Source organism: Gastrolobium bilobum, unplaced genomic scaffold, assembly GCF_033153095.1.
Source record: "Gastrolobium bilobum isolate Gb01-03AN ecotype WA unplaced genomic scaffold, APGP_CSIRO_Gbil_v1 utg755, whole genome shotgun sequence".
Taxonomy (NCBI): domain Eukaryota; kingdom Viridiplantae; phylum Streptophyta; class Magnoliopsida; order Fabales; family Fabaceae; genus Gastrolobium; species Gastrolobium bilobum.
The window spans coordinates 231,326-248,871 of record NW_026897541.1 but is presented as its reverse complement, the minus strand read 5'-3'; the positions used below and the strand labels follow the sequence as shown (position 1 = coordinate 248,871).

General features: G+C 36.2%; 2 protein-coding genes across 2 annotated transcripts; one reads left to right on the top strand and one right to left on the bottom strand.

Annotated features, from left to right (window-relative positions):
• The first annotated feature begins 3,026 nt into the window (after positions 1–3,026).
• Positions 3,027–4,793, top strand: LOC133307892 (uncharacterized). Its single transcript, XM_061508455.1, has 4 exons — positions 3,027–3,165; positions 3,327–3,399; positions 3,485–3,540; positions 4,385–4,793. The coding sequence occupies exons 1-4, from the start codon at positions 3,122–3,124 to the stop codon at positions 4,497–4,499; spliced, it is 288 nt and encodes a 95-aa protein (XP_061364439.1). The 5' UTR covers positions 3,027–3,121; the 3' UTR covers positions 4,500–4,793.
• Positions 4,794–4,999: 206 nt separating this feature from the next.
• On the bottom strand, positions 5,000–7,626 carry LOC133307889 (protein ABIL2). Its single transcript, XM_061508449.1, has 9 exons — positions 7,522–7,626; positions 7,250–7,332; positions 6,995–7,145; positions 6,404–6,503; positions 6,174–6,266; positions 6,034–6,076; positions 5,872–5,954; positions 5,561–5,709; positions 5,000–5,315 (listed from the first exon to the last, which is right to left on the bottom strand). Exons 1-9 carry the CDS (start codon positions 7,624–7,626, stop codon positions 5,145–5,147), a joined length of 978 nt encoding a protein of 325 aa, XP_061364433.1. The 3' UTR covers positions 5,000–5,144.
• Positions 7,627–17,546: the final 9,920 nt, after the last annotated feature.

Sequence of the window (17,546 nt, the reverse complement as noted above, 5' to 3'; positions counted from 1 at the left end):
TTTAACTTTCTTATCAAATTCACTTTCTTAACATATTACCGGTAATTGCATTTAACTGGTAAAAAAAATATCTCCACTACCAAATGCCTACTTAAGCACAGTCAAACCAATAAACCAGGAAGTAACGTATCTAATGTTTAAAATAAACAATTGGGTATATCAAGATAAGAAATGAGGCTAAGTCTCACAAATTTAAGACAAGAAAGCAATTGTCAGGTGCAAGACAATTTTATGGAGACAAAATTAAAACATATGCAAACAATGAATTTGCTTAACAATCAGGTCATAACCATTGAACTTGACATATTATAAAGAAATCAAAGATGGAAGGAAAAACACAAATTAAAGGCTAAAACGCAGAAGAACTAAGGCTATATGTGAGATGATGAAAAGACCACACCTTATCCACAGTAACAAAGAATTAAACACATGAATAAAAGGGGAAAATAGACTCTCAACAAATAAAACGGGGGAAATAGAATAAATGTTATTTTCACTTAATGGCATGCCCTAGCCTCTCGTTCTCCTAAACTTACACCATTTTATGAACCGAAAATAGATGGCAAAATAGTAATAAATCGTAAAACTACCCATTCAAGTGTAAATGCTATTCTCACTTTTCTAATTAGAACAACTTTAGGGGCCATTTGGTACATGGTTTATCTTAGGATTCCCGGAAAAATAATTTTTTGTAAATTTTAAATTTTCAGATATTATCGTAATCTGGATGTAAAAATCATATTTTTGAAAATTGAGATTCCCGGACAAAAAAAAATTTCTCTTGTACCAAACGCCCCCTTAGAAGAAAATAATAGGGTTTTCACATCGTACCATGCATAATAAGAATCTGCGTCGTAGTGAAATAACTTGGAATGTGCATAATATTAGAATATAAATAATATTTTATTTATTTATATTCTAATACATAACATTTTTGCAAGGTTTTATTCATCCAAGACAGAGAGAAAACGTACCGGGAACTTGGTTTGGTTTATGAGACTGTTGATCAGGGTCATTTTGGCTTTGGGAACTTGAAAAAAAAGCTACAAAGGCACACACAAGCACAACACAAAGAAAGGGAGAGGGAGAGGGAGAGAGAGAGAGTCGCAGAGAATCAATGTTATGCCCAATAATATACCTTCGATTCGCAAGAAAACTCAAATTAAAAGCAAATATTACGATGGAATATGCTAATATGCTCATAGCCACGTGAAATTCTAATAAGGCTCAAGCCTCAAGGGGCCCAACAACGTAGTTTAAATTGGGGGCATGTTCATGTTGCAATATTTTTTAAGGAAAATTATGTCATTTTAATTTTTTATATTTAAAATTTAAATTAAAAAAATCTACCCATTTTTTTTCATAATTTTTATTTTTTGTGTCTATCTCTCTCCTAAAATGATATAACTTATGTCATTTAAAATAACAAACATCAAATCATTTTTTTATTACGGTTAAATACTATGTTACTATCCTAAGGTGCAGTTTATATAAATTTTGGACTTTGTTACCTTTTGAATTAGTTTTTTTGGATGAGATTGTTCTAAAGTTAGTATCAATTGATATCAGAGTCTTTTACTATATCTACCAATTATAATTGTCCCACGTTAATTATATAAGTGACTAATGTAGAATTAATATAGACTTTGAATTTTTCTATCTCTTGAGCTAACTTTTGAGATGAAATTCTCCCCATATTCGTATCACACTATTTTTATCCGAAAAAAATTTCAATTATTTTATTTTCGTATCTATCTCAATTTTAAAAATATCAGTTTTCGAAGTAGGATAGTTATTGAGTTAGGTCGAGTTTATTTTTGTTGTCAGAGTTTTATTGTGATAGGTTAAGCCGCTGACGTAGCCATTTAATAACAACTGCAATGATGAATGTTAGCGTGGAAAAAACAATTTTCCTTTATAACTAGTTTGAAATAAGTCGGATCCTAACCTGAAACATTTTTTTTTTTTTAATTCTGCCTGTATTTAAAACATTACCAAACAAGTCACATTTAATATATTGTATAATTTTTCTACGAAAAAAAATTATATTTATATAATTTAATTCAATGTGACACATTAAGCTACCAACATTAGTCCAAAATGAATTGGTTTCTATCAAAACGTCGTTATTTTGTTCATATTCAAAATAATATTTACATGATGCTATCCTAGGACTATATTAGCAATTAACAACTTAATGTGCCATATTGTCATTTTCATTAAGAAAAAATGGACCAACTTAATTAGGGACTAGCTTACTTAGTAACCTAATATTATAAGGATTTAATGTTAGACTTGTAAAAAATAGGGACTACTGCGAAATACGAGCAATATTTTTAGGGAAAAATAACACTTTAGGGACTTTGTGTTAAGTTTTATGAATTTAGATACTAATATGAAATAAGTGAATTTTTTTACCAAATTGGTTTATAATTTTCTTCGGCAATAGTATTTTGTTTGATTTCTATCCTCTTGTATTTTTTATACTAAATATAATTTTACATTCTTTTATATTTATACATTTAATTTTTGGATCATGCAGCAGTTATTTCCTGCCATCCATGCGTATATCCCTTTTTAAAATGCAAAAATCATTCACCAACTAAAACTGACATAATTTTTTTTTTTTATATAATTTAATTTATTTAATAGAAACATTGATATATCAATTTTTTATTAAAGCAACACCAACTATATAAATTGAGTTGACATAAAACTTCTCAAACAGGGACATTGATGAGAAAATTTATTTATTTTCTATGGTTAAAAGAAATAAAAAATAAACTTAATGTGCTTTGTTGCCAAGAAAGAATAATAAAGTAATTGAAAATTATCCATGGTGGGTATAGAAACCAGAAAATAAATCAAACATGGTTTTTTTTTTTTGACAAATTTGATACTGGGCTGCTCCATGATTGGCATCATCATGGGCTAACCCATTTTGATAACTTTAATTGCACCACACAGCTTCAAATACGACGCCGTTAAATTGCCTATGAAACGTGGTCGTATCAGGCGCAACATTACGCAGAGGACTGAGCTAAATCCCTTCGAGTTTGAGCTTCAGGATTCAAAGCACAGTGTTTGAATTTGTTTGCAGGGTTCGGTTTGTGGGTCACGCATGGCTTCCTCACCAGACACCCAATCCCAATGGGAATTCGCCTGGTTACTCTCTCTCTCTCTCTCTCTCTCTCTCTCTCTCTCTCTTTTCCTGCGGTTAAGATTTTAATGTGTTCTCAATTTTGATAACATCTCTTCCCTATTTCTTTTGTACTGAAATTAGTATTTACAAGTGTGTATTATTAAAAATGGAATGACAATAACAGTGACCTGGAAGTGGATTTTGGATCTGAAGAGAATGCTTCCATTGTATTTGCTGCCTTAGCCGTTGATAAGGAGGTGATTGTCTGAAGATATGAACTTTCTCTTATGCTTTACCAATAGTTTTTGAAATGGTTTTTATTCAATTCCATGTCTTCTGCAGTTGCAACCTGATAAGGTAAAACGACTCATGACGGTGTCTAATGGAAAGTTATCAGTGTGAGTATACTCTTTGCTGTTAATAGTTTAATTTTTTGTGAATGAGTTTGCGGTCTCATGATTAGGTCATCATTTCCCGTTTAAATGCAATAGTTTTTTTTGGTAGATATTAACTAAGGGTTGGGTTTGAGTTTCTCATTTAAAAAGACACAAGTTATGTTATTTTAGTGACTTACTGTGTGTAATTCTGAAAAATTACTTTCTTTTCATTTTACATGCCAGCATGTGAACGAGGAGAAAAAAAAAAGAATAACTTTTCAGATTTGCACAAAGTATGACCGGTCATACTTTGTATAAATTATCTAAAATGACACAACTCGTGTCCTTTTAAAATGATACCTTTTTTTTTCCATCAACTAATGTTCGAAGTACTAAAGAGCCCGACTATTTGGTCCAGGTTTAAGCTTTTCCACCCTCCCCATGAGTTGCGACTCTCAAGAATTAAACCTACTACCCTTTGGACAGTAAATGCAATAGTTGTTATGTTCTCAAGAGTGAATATGATTTAAAATACATTGTTTTGATAACTCAGGTGAAATTTGTAATCAAATTTCGGCCATCTTTTCCCTGGATGAAATACTTTGTATAGATACATAAGGAGTAAGGACTGCATCATGTTTGTTTAACTGAAATGATTTTTTTCGTTAATTGTTGTTATGACGATGACTACAATTATAAATATATCATCTCGAATATGAGGCAAACTTTCTGTTTAGTCATTAATTTTCGGCTGTCTTTTGTCCGAAAAGATTCATTTGCTGCTGTCATTAATCAATTTAGCTTCAAGGGCATGCTGAATGTGTAATCTAACTTTTTCCTCTCCGTTTCAATCATTCTCATCCAGGCACTTTGAGGCAATAGAAGCCAGATTTCTTCGGGCATCATTCAGTGCTTTTGTAGATGTCCTTACACTAGCCACGAAAACAATTGAAGAATTTGGTCAAGGAATGGAGTTTTGACGTCTCCTTATCTTTGTTGTTGGATTATTTAAGTGTTCTTCCACCGTTAAAATGTACTATTACTTGCTTCTTTCAAGGAAGAAAAATATCACATTCGCTTATGAATTTGTATACATGAGGAAAGCTGGAAGCCCAGCAAGTTTGTTGATGTTTCAAGCATTTATGGGATGCTCAAAGTCACCAATCCACTAGTCTACTATCTACTAAATTACTGGCAGAGATACCATAGCACTTGTTTTTCCTAAGATGTTTTAGAAGTTTGTTTTCAGTTAATAGTTAATATAAAAGTGATGAATGGGCAGCGGTGCCTCTCTTCCAGTTACAGCACTAAAGAGAATCATAATATCCATTTTTTAAAAGAATAAAGCTGATGAAGCACCAAAAATAGACAACAAAATTCAACTGATGAACAATTGCATTGAGACATCATACAAGATAACATTAGGAGCTTACAGTAAAATAATTACCATATAAATGTTTCATTTCAAATGACAAAGAAATGGACATTAAAAAAAAAAAAAAAAGAAGAAGAAGGAAGTAACAAAGAAGTGCAACCTATTAAATCAAACTGGTAAAACTGAGTGGTTTCCTCGCTTCTATGAACTCTTTCCCTTGAATTCTAAAGGGAATTGTATCAAGCTATCATCAGTACTCGTCCAAGTAAGTGTATAGCATGTCATCCTTCTTAGACTTGCGCCTGCTAAGTAAGGCCTTCAAGAGACGTTTACTTTTACTGGGGTGTTGTTGTATATCTTTGATGTTACCTCTTTCAGCAGGTAATCGCATTGAAGCTGATTTAAGCGACTCCGAAGGATACTGGTAGAAAACATAAGGCAAAGCAATGTACTGAGAATACAGTCATGATTCATGTCATATACTTATTGCAATAAAGCCAACCTAGTGCTATAAAGCTCCTGCTTAGTAAAGAGCCAAACCCATTATGGGGGTCTATAGAAAACAACATTATCCTGCATTTGCAAGATAATGTCATAATGATTACATAAATCCAACATGCGACCTCCGACACTAACCATTGTGTCAAGGAATTTCCTTCCACTTACCCTTAATCTTGCATTAGAAGGACTTGGTGTTGTTGGTCTGCTGCTTGAGTTTGGAGTTGTTGATCTAGTGGTCTTTGGGGTCTTAGGCCTACTTGACATAGATCCAGCACGTAAAAGTGCAAATCTGTGTGGTGATACTGTCCGCTTCTCTGCAGGACATGTTAAGATTGCAATTCAAATACTAATAACAAGATTCAGATGTTTAGTCTTAATGTGAAAATGACAAAGAAAATAAGAGGAGGGAATATGGGAGACCACATTAAAAGTTAGATTAACTATAAAATATCATGTTATTGATTGTTGTATACTACCTAAATCTGTTTTTGGCTTGGGTGAAGTGAATGAAAAAGCTCCAGATCTCTGAGATTGTAGAGGTGATGGGGAACGCCCTTTACTGCACCAACATGGAGAATTAAAGAATTGTGTCTAGATGATAGTGCAATTTAGGAATTATATACAGAATTTGTAATTACCTCACTGTAGATGTAGGCGTTTCTCTTATTGTAGCTCGAACAGCTTTGGGATACAAATCAGAATAAACGATATATTAACATATGGTTAAGGTTATTCCATAAATAAGTGGAATGAAAAATAGTGGAGAGAAAAAAGATACCATTCCTGAAGTGATGCCAATCATCTTCATCATCTAGGCTGCATCCCATATATTTTGATTTTGTGAAGTTGGCACCATGCATGGTCTCCCCAGCTGAACTTATGAATTTAAGGAATGTGATCATTAAACATCACAGACATGCTTATTAATAAATAAAATGAATAAAATATAACAGAAATTTCCCTTGATAATTTTAAGATAGAGTAGAGGATAATGTCTTATAAACTTGCCTGGCAAAATATAACGCTTATTGTACTTTGGAGTATTGATCACCAGTGACTGCTGTGTACGCCCCTCATGATCCATAAAGGCTTGGCACGTCCTTATTCTCTAATGTGCCACATTAAGGAAATACAATATTACCATCTTCTCAAAATTTTGTTTCCCTAGTATGTGGATGAAAAATACAATAATTGGGCACATTACAATTCAACCCAAAATCTTAAGATTGTATGTAAATGAGTCTTTTTGCACTTATATAGTCCTCGCTTGATTTATTTCTAACAGATGTAAGACTTCACCGCTACTCACATCTTAATATTTCTAAAAGATAATTCCTAGAGAGGATTATTTGGAGTATAAGAGCCATCCAAGGACTGCTTTTCGGCATGGCTATAAAATAATAAATCTCATCACCTCAAAGCAGCAAACATAACTTACAACTATTTCAAACAGTTACATCACCTACTAAGTCATGTTTGATGATTTCAATAAATGAATTATGGTATGAAATTTAATCAACTATTCATCTTAGCAATTACTTTCAACATTCCTTTAACAGATTTGCTTTTCTGACGGTGAATGGAAACTATTGAGTATACCTGTTCTATACATGACAAACGTAACTCTGCTCCAGAAGCTTCAACAATCTTTTCATCTAACAAGTCATTTACCTTATAGGTCACAGAACCTAAATGGTCTACCGTATTTATAAGAGCTTTTATGGCATATTCTTTCAATGTTTCAACCACTCTGCAAACATAAGGTAATAAGAAAGAAAATGAAAAGTAAAGAAAGGGATAAAGGATATAATTATATCAGCATAAATATAGACCAACTCAAGCAAAGTAACTCACATGTGTTTTTGGTCATCATTGATGTATGAGAGTTCAAAATATTCAGCTGCTGAGTATAACTGTGTTCTCAGATTTTTCAAATCCTAGTAATATAGATGAAAAAATAAACAATTTTTTTTTATCAAAACGCATCTTTACTAGAGCCCACCCACTTACATAAGAATTCCATTATAAATTAAAGTAAAAATTGCATTAGACAGCAATTTTTACAGTGAAAACCAGGGGTATCAAGTGTAGTATAAAAGAAAGAGGAAGCACTGGATCAAAGTTACCTTCAGACTATCATCAAAGAGCAAGCTCTGCTGCATGAAAACTTCATCATAATTGGAAGCCTCTCGAGATACAGGCTGTGTTGCAGAAGATGTCATCTTACCCATGAATGAAAAAAGATGGAAGAAGTTTCACCTATACTTATCCATAAAAAAAGACAAAAGTAAATTCAAATTCAAGTTGGGAGAGTGTGAAGAATCACTTGAACCCAAAATATTAAGATGTTAGGTGATAGTTTTTCTAATGGTTTATATTATTCTTTAACATGTCCCCTTACGCAGGGCTCTTTGGACTTGAACTGTGAATATTTCACAGACCCAATTTTTGGTTTAACTTGAGAGCCGATAAGAATCGAACTCGTGACCTTCTAATAACCAGTGAAGCTATGATATCATATAAAGAAATTTTTTAATGACTTATGTTATTAAAGAGTGACCACGATAAACAATAAACATTTGAAGAGAAAGAGAGACAGATGATATTATCATAATTCACAACCAAAATCAGTAACCTCTTAGGCCAACATAGTCAAAACTAAAAACTAAAAGCCCTTGATAGTTGATACAATGTCCAATGACAACAACAGTTATATTGGAAGACAGATAAAGAATGAGACAGCCACTTCACTAACAAATAATATGATAAAGAGTTAGTTACTGGTTTCTTCTGCATAGGATTCTAAAAATTCAAAAGCACTCCACCCCAATTAAACCAAGTTAAGGCAACAGACTTGAGTAAGTAAAGGTGGTTACTTTTCCTGCATCAATTAACTAACTCTTCTTCTAGCAGCTCCCAAAAAACAAAATTACAAGCAACCCAGTTGTTTACTTCAAATAGAGAAGGTAACAAGGAAAATGCAGAAACCAACCTGGTAGTCCTTTTCCCTGAGCTTCTTGGTCTTTAGTTTAGTTCAGATGGAAATACAACGAGAGAGCTTAAACCCACTTCCCATTTGAAACCAAATGACGAGAAAAGTGTCAAAGAGAGCACGTTGTGGACCACCCTTCACTCCAACACTCACCAGAATTGTTTGGTACTCGATTATTGACTAAGCCAAAGGAAAGTGACACCCAAGAGTTTTCAACAAGGCAACTACTACAAAGTGTACAAACTACTACAGTTGCAGAGTTAAGAGAGGAAAAAAGAAAGCAACGTGGTAACTAATAGGAAAGCACGTTGAGATATAGGCCAGCCAGGGCATACTCAAAAACAGTGGTGGAGCGAGAGATCTCCCCTTGACTTTCGGAATCAACTATTAAATATGAGCAACTGTGACCAAAATGACACCAGTTCTCAATCTTTTTTACCTAAATATCACGCGAACAATGTTATTTCTCAATATGTCACGTAGGCAAGTTCGTTATAGTGCCCAACGAACTTCGTTTGCTGACGTGACACGTTTCTGGTGGAGAAGAAGTTTGCTATTACCAATAGCGAATGCTGACGTGACACGTTTCTGGTGGAGAAGAAGTTTGCTATTACCAATAGCGAACTATGTTACAATAAATGCTGACACATTGGAGAAGTTCGCTGCCACATGCAACGAACTAGGTGTGCCACGTGTCTGACATGCAGCAAGTTCGCTGAAGGTCCAAGCGAACTACGTGTCACGTGGCACAATCAGAATTAATGTATCAATCACAATAAAACACAGAAAATGAAGGAAAATGGCAATTTAATTAATGTGCCAATCAAAATTAATGTGCCAATTAGCAATCACAATTAATATATCAATCACAATAAAACACAAAAAATTAAAAAAATGGCAATTTAATTAATGTGCCAATCAAAATTAATGTGTCGATTAGTAATCACAATTAATGTATCAATCACAATTAGCGTACAAATAGGATTAACTTTTGATTGTACCAATCACAACTAATGTACCAATCACCAATCACTTCGGAGGGGCATAACTTTTGATTCGTATATCCAAACCAGATATTTTTTATTTTATTTCATATAACTTTTCGAGATCTACCCAATGACACCTCATTTGACATATTTTATCTCTCACAAATATCGTTTGAATTTGTAACAATGATATCATAAACAATTAATATACCAATCACCAATCACAATTAATGTATCAATCAAAATTAATTGTGATTGGTACATTAATTATGATTCGTCATTGATACATTAATTGTGATTGGTAATTGATAATTAATTGTGGTTGGTAATTGATACATTAATTGTGATTGGTGATTGGTACATTAATTGTGATTGGTACATTAATTGTGATTAATACATTAATTAAATAGTCATTTTTCTTCTTCTTTTTTAGATTGTGATTGGTACATTAATTCTGATTGGCAACGAGATTGTGCCACGTAGCACACGAATTCCCTACCACTAGTAGCGAACTTTGTTCAGTCAACTTTTTCGGTGAAAATGTGTTACGTGTCACAGAATCATTGGCTACCAAGTTCGCTACCAGTCGTAGTGAACTTGGACATGTGGCAGTGAGCTTTTTATGCAAAAGTGTGTCAAGTGTCAAAAAATTATTGGCTACCAAGTTCGTTATCAGTGGTTGCGAACTTCAACGCGTGGCAGTGTGGTAAATAACGTTGTTGGCATGACATATAGGTAAAAAAAATTGGGAACAGTGACAAAATGACCACTCTTCCTAAATATGAATATGGGGAAAGATCGGTTATAATTTTTTTTTACAAACTATATTAATTATGATCGTGATACACTCTTGATTAAAGTATGAGATATAATGTAGTTTGTAAACAAAAAATTTGTAAATATAACATTTTTCTTATTTTTATTGATATCATATTATATTGTATTATAATTTATATAGTATGATTTTTATATTATGAATATTTATATTTAATTATATCATTTTTATTTTAATTATAAATTTTAACATAGATGTAATTTTACCCCTAAAAAAATCTAGCTTCGCCATTGCTCAAAATTGTCGATTTTTTTTTTTTTTGTTTCCTTTAATAATTATGTAAGAACAAAAGAGTCCATCTGTTTTGGGAAGCAGAAACCGGGCAGTGGTGGCCACTTCTCATCATTGTCATCCTAATGGGTCCTTTTTTTTATTACTTTTCTGTCAATTTTTATATTTTCTTCAATTTTGTGGTTGGCTTGGTTGATCTCTGGAAAAGGAATAAGTAGCATATGCTATGATTTATTTTTACCTTTTTGACTTCTTTTCTTGAAAACTGCCGGACGTGGGATTGAGGGGACAGGAATCATGCAAATAATAAATCATTTGACATAAAAAATATCTTCACTCAGACACATGTTACTTTTAATTATAATGAATTTTATGTTATTTTCACACACACATATATCCTAACTCTACGAGATATGATGATGTATGATTAACATTTGTTTTATCGTCAAACGATATTTTCTTGTATTATAGCAAATGAATGCTAAAAGAAAAAATTAATAACTTGTCCAGTTAAATAATGGACCTCGACTTGGACTTGCAAACGATAATATATCATGAATATAAAATAAAAAAACATCAAGTTCAATGCCACATTTGAATGGTTTGGGGAGAAGGCCTATTGTATTTATAGTGTATTTGTGGTGGAACCAAGTCAGACTCCACTTGATATGAAAATTGATAGTTTCATCTGAATCATCAGAAATCAGATTGAATATCACAGGTAAATGGGACATAGACACATGAGGAGGGTCCCAATTACTCACACACTCCTTCACACCCTTGAAAGGCACGCAAGTTTCTTGGTCCTAACCTAAACAAAGACCCTTGACACTTTAAGCAAAGCGGGGGAATGTCTTTCTCTTTATTCATTTATGAACTTCAATGAAATAATGTTAACTAAATAAAAGAATTAACCCCCAGCCATATTCTATTATATATCTGTCAGTACTATTAAAAATTAACAGCTTAATTCATTTTGCTACTTATTCACATGTATCTCTCTGCTCAATTGTGCACAATAGTTTTTCTTCTACTCTAACAATTGTAGGCATGTACAACAACAAAAATTCTGTACACAGATGATTTTTTTTTTTTTTACACACTGGTCTCTTCAAATTACAACATAAAAAATTCTTTATGAATCTTTCATTTAATTTGATAAAGGATGTTATAAGTGTTTATATATACACAATCTAAACTCTCAAAGGAATATATATATATATATATATATATATATATATATATATATATATAGTGAACAATAAAAAGTTTCTTTCAAGTATTATTTTGTTAATCTACTTAAATGGTTTTTCTAAATCTTCATAGGTAGGTGTTGGGAAAATTCGGTTCCCTCAGATCGGCTCAGGGGCCTTTTGTGCGGAAGTCAATCAACAAGATCCTGATCTCGGATCTCGGCAATACCTCGGCCTGAACTTCACCAGGTCAAGTAGCGCAGCGGAAAAATCAAAATGAAAACAGGAGAGAGAGAAGAAGAACACAACCAGATTTAACGTGGGAAAACCTTCTCCAATGAAGAAGTAAAAACCCACGGGACCTAGTCCAGATCAAAAATCCACTATGAAAATAATGGTTACAAATAATCAAATACACCAATGTGGTGGTTAGCTCAACCTCTCCAACAATGGTGATAATCAAAATACCCTAGAGATGTTTCACTCAAACTCTCTCTCTAGAGATCTTTCAAATGCAAAGCATAAAGCCTTGCTCAAACAATCAAATAATTCTCTCAAATTTGTTCTCTCAAATCTGACCTAGCCTCCACCCTCAACTAATGAGTATATATAGAGGAGGTGGAAATTAGGGTTAGGGTTTTTAGGAAACCCCTCAAATGGGCTTGGGCTTAGCATTGAAGGAGGAAGCCCAACAAATCTCCCCCTCCGACTTCAATGCGACGGCTTCAGCATCAACCCGGCTCCTTCACAGCAGTCTTCAAATTTTCTTGTTGGAACCGGCTTTGTCATCATGTCGGACCAATTTTGGTCAGTGTGCACCTTGACGAGTTCGAGCTCTCCACCTTCCACCACATCCCGGATCCAGTGATACCTCACATCAATATGCTTAGTGCAGGAGTGATAGGTTGAATTCTTCGCAAGATGGATTGCGCTTTGATTGTCACAACCCAGCTCGTACTTGTCTTGATCATGGCCGAGTTCCATGAGGAACTTCTTCATCCACAGCATCTCTTTGCTTGCCTCAGTAGCGGCAATGTACTCAGCCTCAGTTGTAGATAGTGCAACACATTTCTGAAGTCTTGATTGCCAAGAGACAACTCCTCCGACAAATCTCATCATGTATCCCGTCGTCGACTTCCTCGAGTCGAAATCTCCCCCTAAATCAGAATCCGAGTAGCCTTGCAACTCGGCTTTGCCTTCTCCAAATCGGAGACATAAGTCGGTCGTACCTCGGAGGTACTTGAAGATCCACTTCACTGCTTCCCAGTGCTCTTTGCCGGGGTTTGACAAATACCGGCTTACCATTCCAACAGCATACGCCAAGTCGGGTCTAGTGCATACATCAAGCTTCCGACGGCGGATTGGTAAGGGACCTTCATCATCTCATCTTTGTCTTCATCAGATCTCGGACATTGCTTTTGGTTCAGCTTTATGTGTCCGGCTAGGGGGGTGCTCACTGTTTTGGCTTTGTCCATGCTGAATCTCTTCAAAATCTTCTCAATATATTTCTCTTGACTCAGCCACAGTAGCTTCTTCTGTCTATCTCGGGTAATCTTGATTCCGAGTATCTGCTTTGCAGGGCCGAGGTCCTTCATTGCGAAGGACGAGCTCAATGCCTTTTTCAGGGCGGCTATCCTCGATTTATCTTTCCCTACAATAAGCATGTCGTCAACATATAACAACAAAATCAGAAAATCTCCGGCCTCATACCTCTTCACAAATACGCAGTGGTCGGCATCTGTCTTTTCAAACTTATGATCAGTCACGAATGATTCAAACTTTTTGTACCACTGCCGAGGTGCTTGCTTCAAGCCATAAAGGCTCTTTTTCAATCGACATACCAAGTCTTCTTGGTCTGGAGCTTGAAATCCTTCAAGTTGCTCCATATATATTTCTTCTTCTAAGTCACCGTGAAGGAATGCCGTCTTCATGTCCATTTGTTCTACCTCGAGGTCCATTGAAGCCGCCATGGCTAATACGGTTCGGACCGAGGTCATTTTCACCACAGGAGAAAAAATCTCCTCAAAGTCTACTCCTTTCTTCTGATTGCAGCTTTTCACTACAATCCGGGCTTTGTATCTCGGCTTTTACCCGTTCTCTTCATTCTTAATCTTGTAGACCCATTTGTTTTTCAGAGCTCGTCTTCCTTTTGGAAACTCAGTCAGCTCATAAGTTTGATTCTCGTGCAGAGACTTCATCTCGTCTTGCATTGCCTTTTCCCATTCTTCTTTCTCTGAGCTCATCATAGCCTCATCATAACTCTGAGGCTCACCGTCTTCAGCAACAACAGTGTATTCATCAGATGGGTATCTCGTAGAAGGTCTTCTTTCTCGAGTTGGATATCTCGGTTGTTCTTCAGCTTGAGAACCCGGTTCATCATTCTCATCCCGGATCTCATCATCAACTCGGACCTCAATGTCTTTGTCATCTTCAGCTTGTTGCTGATCATCATTTTCTTGATTTTCTCCCCCTGCTTCAGCTCGGACAGGAGGGATGGGTTCTTCACGTCTGACAGTAACACAGACTTTGGGCTTCGAGATGTCATGAATGTTCTCATGCTCATGAAAGATCACATCTCGGCTTCTCACAATCTTCTTATTGATTGGATCCCAAAGTCGGAACCCGAACTCACATCTCGGCGATCCAAGATAGATGCATTCTTTTGTCTTTGCATCAAGTTTGGCCCTTTCATCTTTAGGGATATGCACGAAAGCTCGGCATCCAAACACTTTCAGTTGATTGTAGTCCGCTTTCTGACCTGTCCAGACTTCTTCTGGAATTTCTCCTTCAAGTGGCCGTGATGGTGAGAGGTTGATCAAGTCAACAGCAGTTTTGACGGCTTCTCCCCAGAATGATTTCGGCAATCCGACATTGGATAACATGCTTCGGACCTTCTCTTCAATAGTTCTGTTCATCCTCTCAGCAAGTCCATTCAACTGTGGAGTCTTGGGGGGCGTCTTCTCAAGTCGAATCCCGGTCGTTCTGCAGTATGCATCAAATGGGCCGCAATACTCACCACCATTGTCAGATCGGACCACCTTCAATTTCTTGCCAGTCTCCCTTTCAACCATAGCATGGAATTCTTTAAAGGATTGGAGTACCTGGTCTTTAGTCTTCAACAAATATACCCACACTTTGCGGGAATGGTCATCAATAAATGAAACAAAGTACTGAGCTCCTCCAAGAGATTTCTCCGACATGGAGCAAACATCAGTATGGACGAGGTCAAGAATATTCCTTCGTCTTCTTGGTTGATCCGGTCTCGCAAAGGAAACCCGGTGCTGTTTTCCAGCTAGGCAGTGCGTGCAACTCTCCAACGCTTGGCCTTTCAACCCGGACAATAATCCTTTTTTGTTCAGGATCTGTAGCCCTTTCTCGCTCATGTGGCCGAGGCGCTTATGCCATAGCTCCAAGCTAGGTTCATCTCGAACAGAATTGGCTTCTCCGCCATTGATTTTTCCTTGCATCACGTACAAGGAGCCTTCCTTCTTACCTCGGGCCACGACCAAGTTTCCCTTGGCCAGCTTCCATCTCAGTCTACCGAAGTAGTTCACTAACCCGGCATCATCAAGTTTGCCTACCGAGATTAGGTTCAAACGCATGTCAGGAACATGCCTTACATCTTTAACATAAGTCGGCATCCGACATCTGTGGTCAGAGTTACATCACCGACACCAACAATCTTGCTGGTCACCTGATTTCCCATCTTCACGACTCCAAAATCACCACCTCGATAAGAGGAGAAAAAACCTTTGTGTGGAGTAACGTGGAAGGAGGCACCGGAGTCAACATTCCAGGTGCAGTCATCATAAGCAACATTCAAATAATTATCCTCACCAAGGAGGAATATCTCAGCATCAGGGTTTGCAGCCACCGCAGTGGTGCTCTTGTCTTCCCTCTTCTTGGGAATAATCTGATCCGGCTTCACAGAGCCGTTCTTCTCATCATTCTGTAGGGTCCAGCAGTCTGGCTTCTTATGGCCTGTCTTTCCACAGTAGAAACACTTCAACTCATATTTCGGCTTTGACTAACCTCTGGACTTGTCTCGTCTATCACGACCTCTACCCCGGCTTTTGCTTCTACCCCGGGAGTCAGATTTCCCTTTGTTCTCAGCAACATTGGCCTCAGACGTACTCGAAGTACCTCGTTCTCTTCTCCTGGATTCTTCGCCCAGGAGGCTGTCTGTCACGACATCCATCTTCAATTTTCCATCTGGAGTCGAGTTATTCAGGGTCACCACCAGAGTATCCCAGCTTTCTGGCAGAGAGCTCAACAGCAGCAATGCCTGCAATTCTTCATCAATTTTCATATCAGCCTTTGTCAGCTGATTCACAATACCTTTGTAGGTGTTCAGGTGTTCAATCATGCTCATGTCGTCCTTGTATTCAAGCTTAACAAGTCGGCGAACCAGGTGTGCTTTGTTCCTGGGAGTCTTCTTCTGAATCATGGACTCTAGCTTCGTCCACAACTCATACGCGTTCGTGAATTCGGACACGTGCTCAAAGAGGCTTTTATCAATATATTTCCTGATCGTGGCTACCGCCTTCCGACTCAGGATCTCCCACTCCTTATCAGTTTTTCCTGCCGGTCTCTCATCAAGGATAATGGGCTCATGCAGATCTTTGCAGTAGAGATGATCTTCCATCATCGGTCTCCAATAAGTGAAGTTGTCTGCGGTCAACTTGAACATATCTCCATCACGAGTTATGCCACTGGTCTCCATCTCGTCTCCTTTAGAACCCGTCGAACTCGGGCTCTGATACCACTGTTGGGAAAACTCGGTTCCCTCAGATCGGCTCAGGGGCCTTTTGTGCGGAAGTCAATCAACAAGATCCTGATCTCGGATCTCGGCAATACCTCGGCCTGAACTTCACCAGGTCAGGTAGCGCAGCGGAAAAATCAAAATGAAAACAAGAGAGAGAGAAGAAGAACACAACCAGATTTAACGTGGGAAAACCTTCTCCAATGAAGAAGTAAAAACCCACGGGACCTAGTCCAGATCAAAAATCCACTATGAAAATAATGGTTACAAATAATCAAATACACCAATGTGGTGGTTAGCTCAACCTCTCCAACAATGGTGATAATCAAACTACCCTAGAGATGTTTCACTCAAACTCTCTCTCTAGAGATCTTTCAAATGCAAAGCATAAAGCCTTGCTCAAACAATCAAATAATTCTCTCAAATTTGTTCTCTCAAATCTGACCTAGCCTCTACCCTCAACTAATGAGTATATATAGAGGAGGTGGAAATTAGGGTTAGGGTTTTTAGGAAACCCCTCAAATGGGTTTGGGCTTAGCATTGAAGGAGGAAGCCCAACAGTAGGTCCTTAGATAAATTCAACCTTGGAGCTTACTATCCCTTAGATAATTTTTTTTTACTTATATATTTAATTTGAATAACAATCTTTTAACTCCAATATAAGACTAATAAGTCTTACTTCTCATCTCGGTTGTTGATTTTCGTTTATCTAGAAGCTATAAATTATTTAGAATTAACAATTAATTAATTGATATAATTCAATAAACTACAATCTTTATATAGATGAAAATCAATAAATGATATAGAAAATTTAATTTTACATTGCAATCAAGATGAAAATCAATAAATGATATAGAAAATTTAATTTTACATTGCAATCAAAAGATCCCTCCTCATACCACTAGGGTTAGCCTAGTGGTGTGGGGTGTGTGTGTTAGGAGTGTGTCTAGTGTAGGGTGTTGTGTTCAATTCCTTGTAACCTCCACAAAAAAAAGATCCCTCCTCATTTCATTTATCTAATTTGCTATATATTAAATATGAGAGAATATCTTTATCATTTGACTAAATCTTGAAATAATTTGTAAAAACAAAATGATATTCATACAATGATTTTAAATTAAAATAATTTATAATATAACAAGAAACAATAAG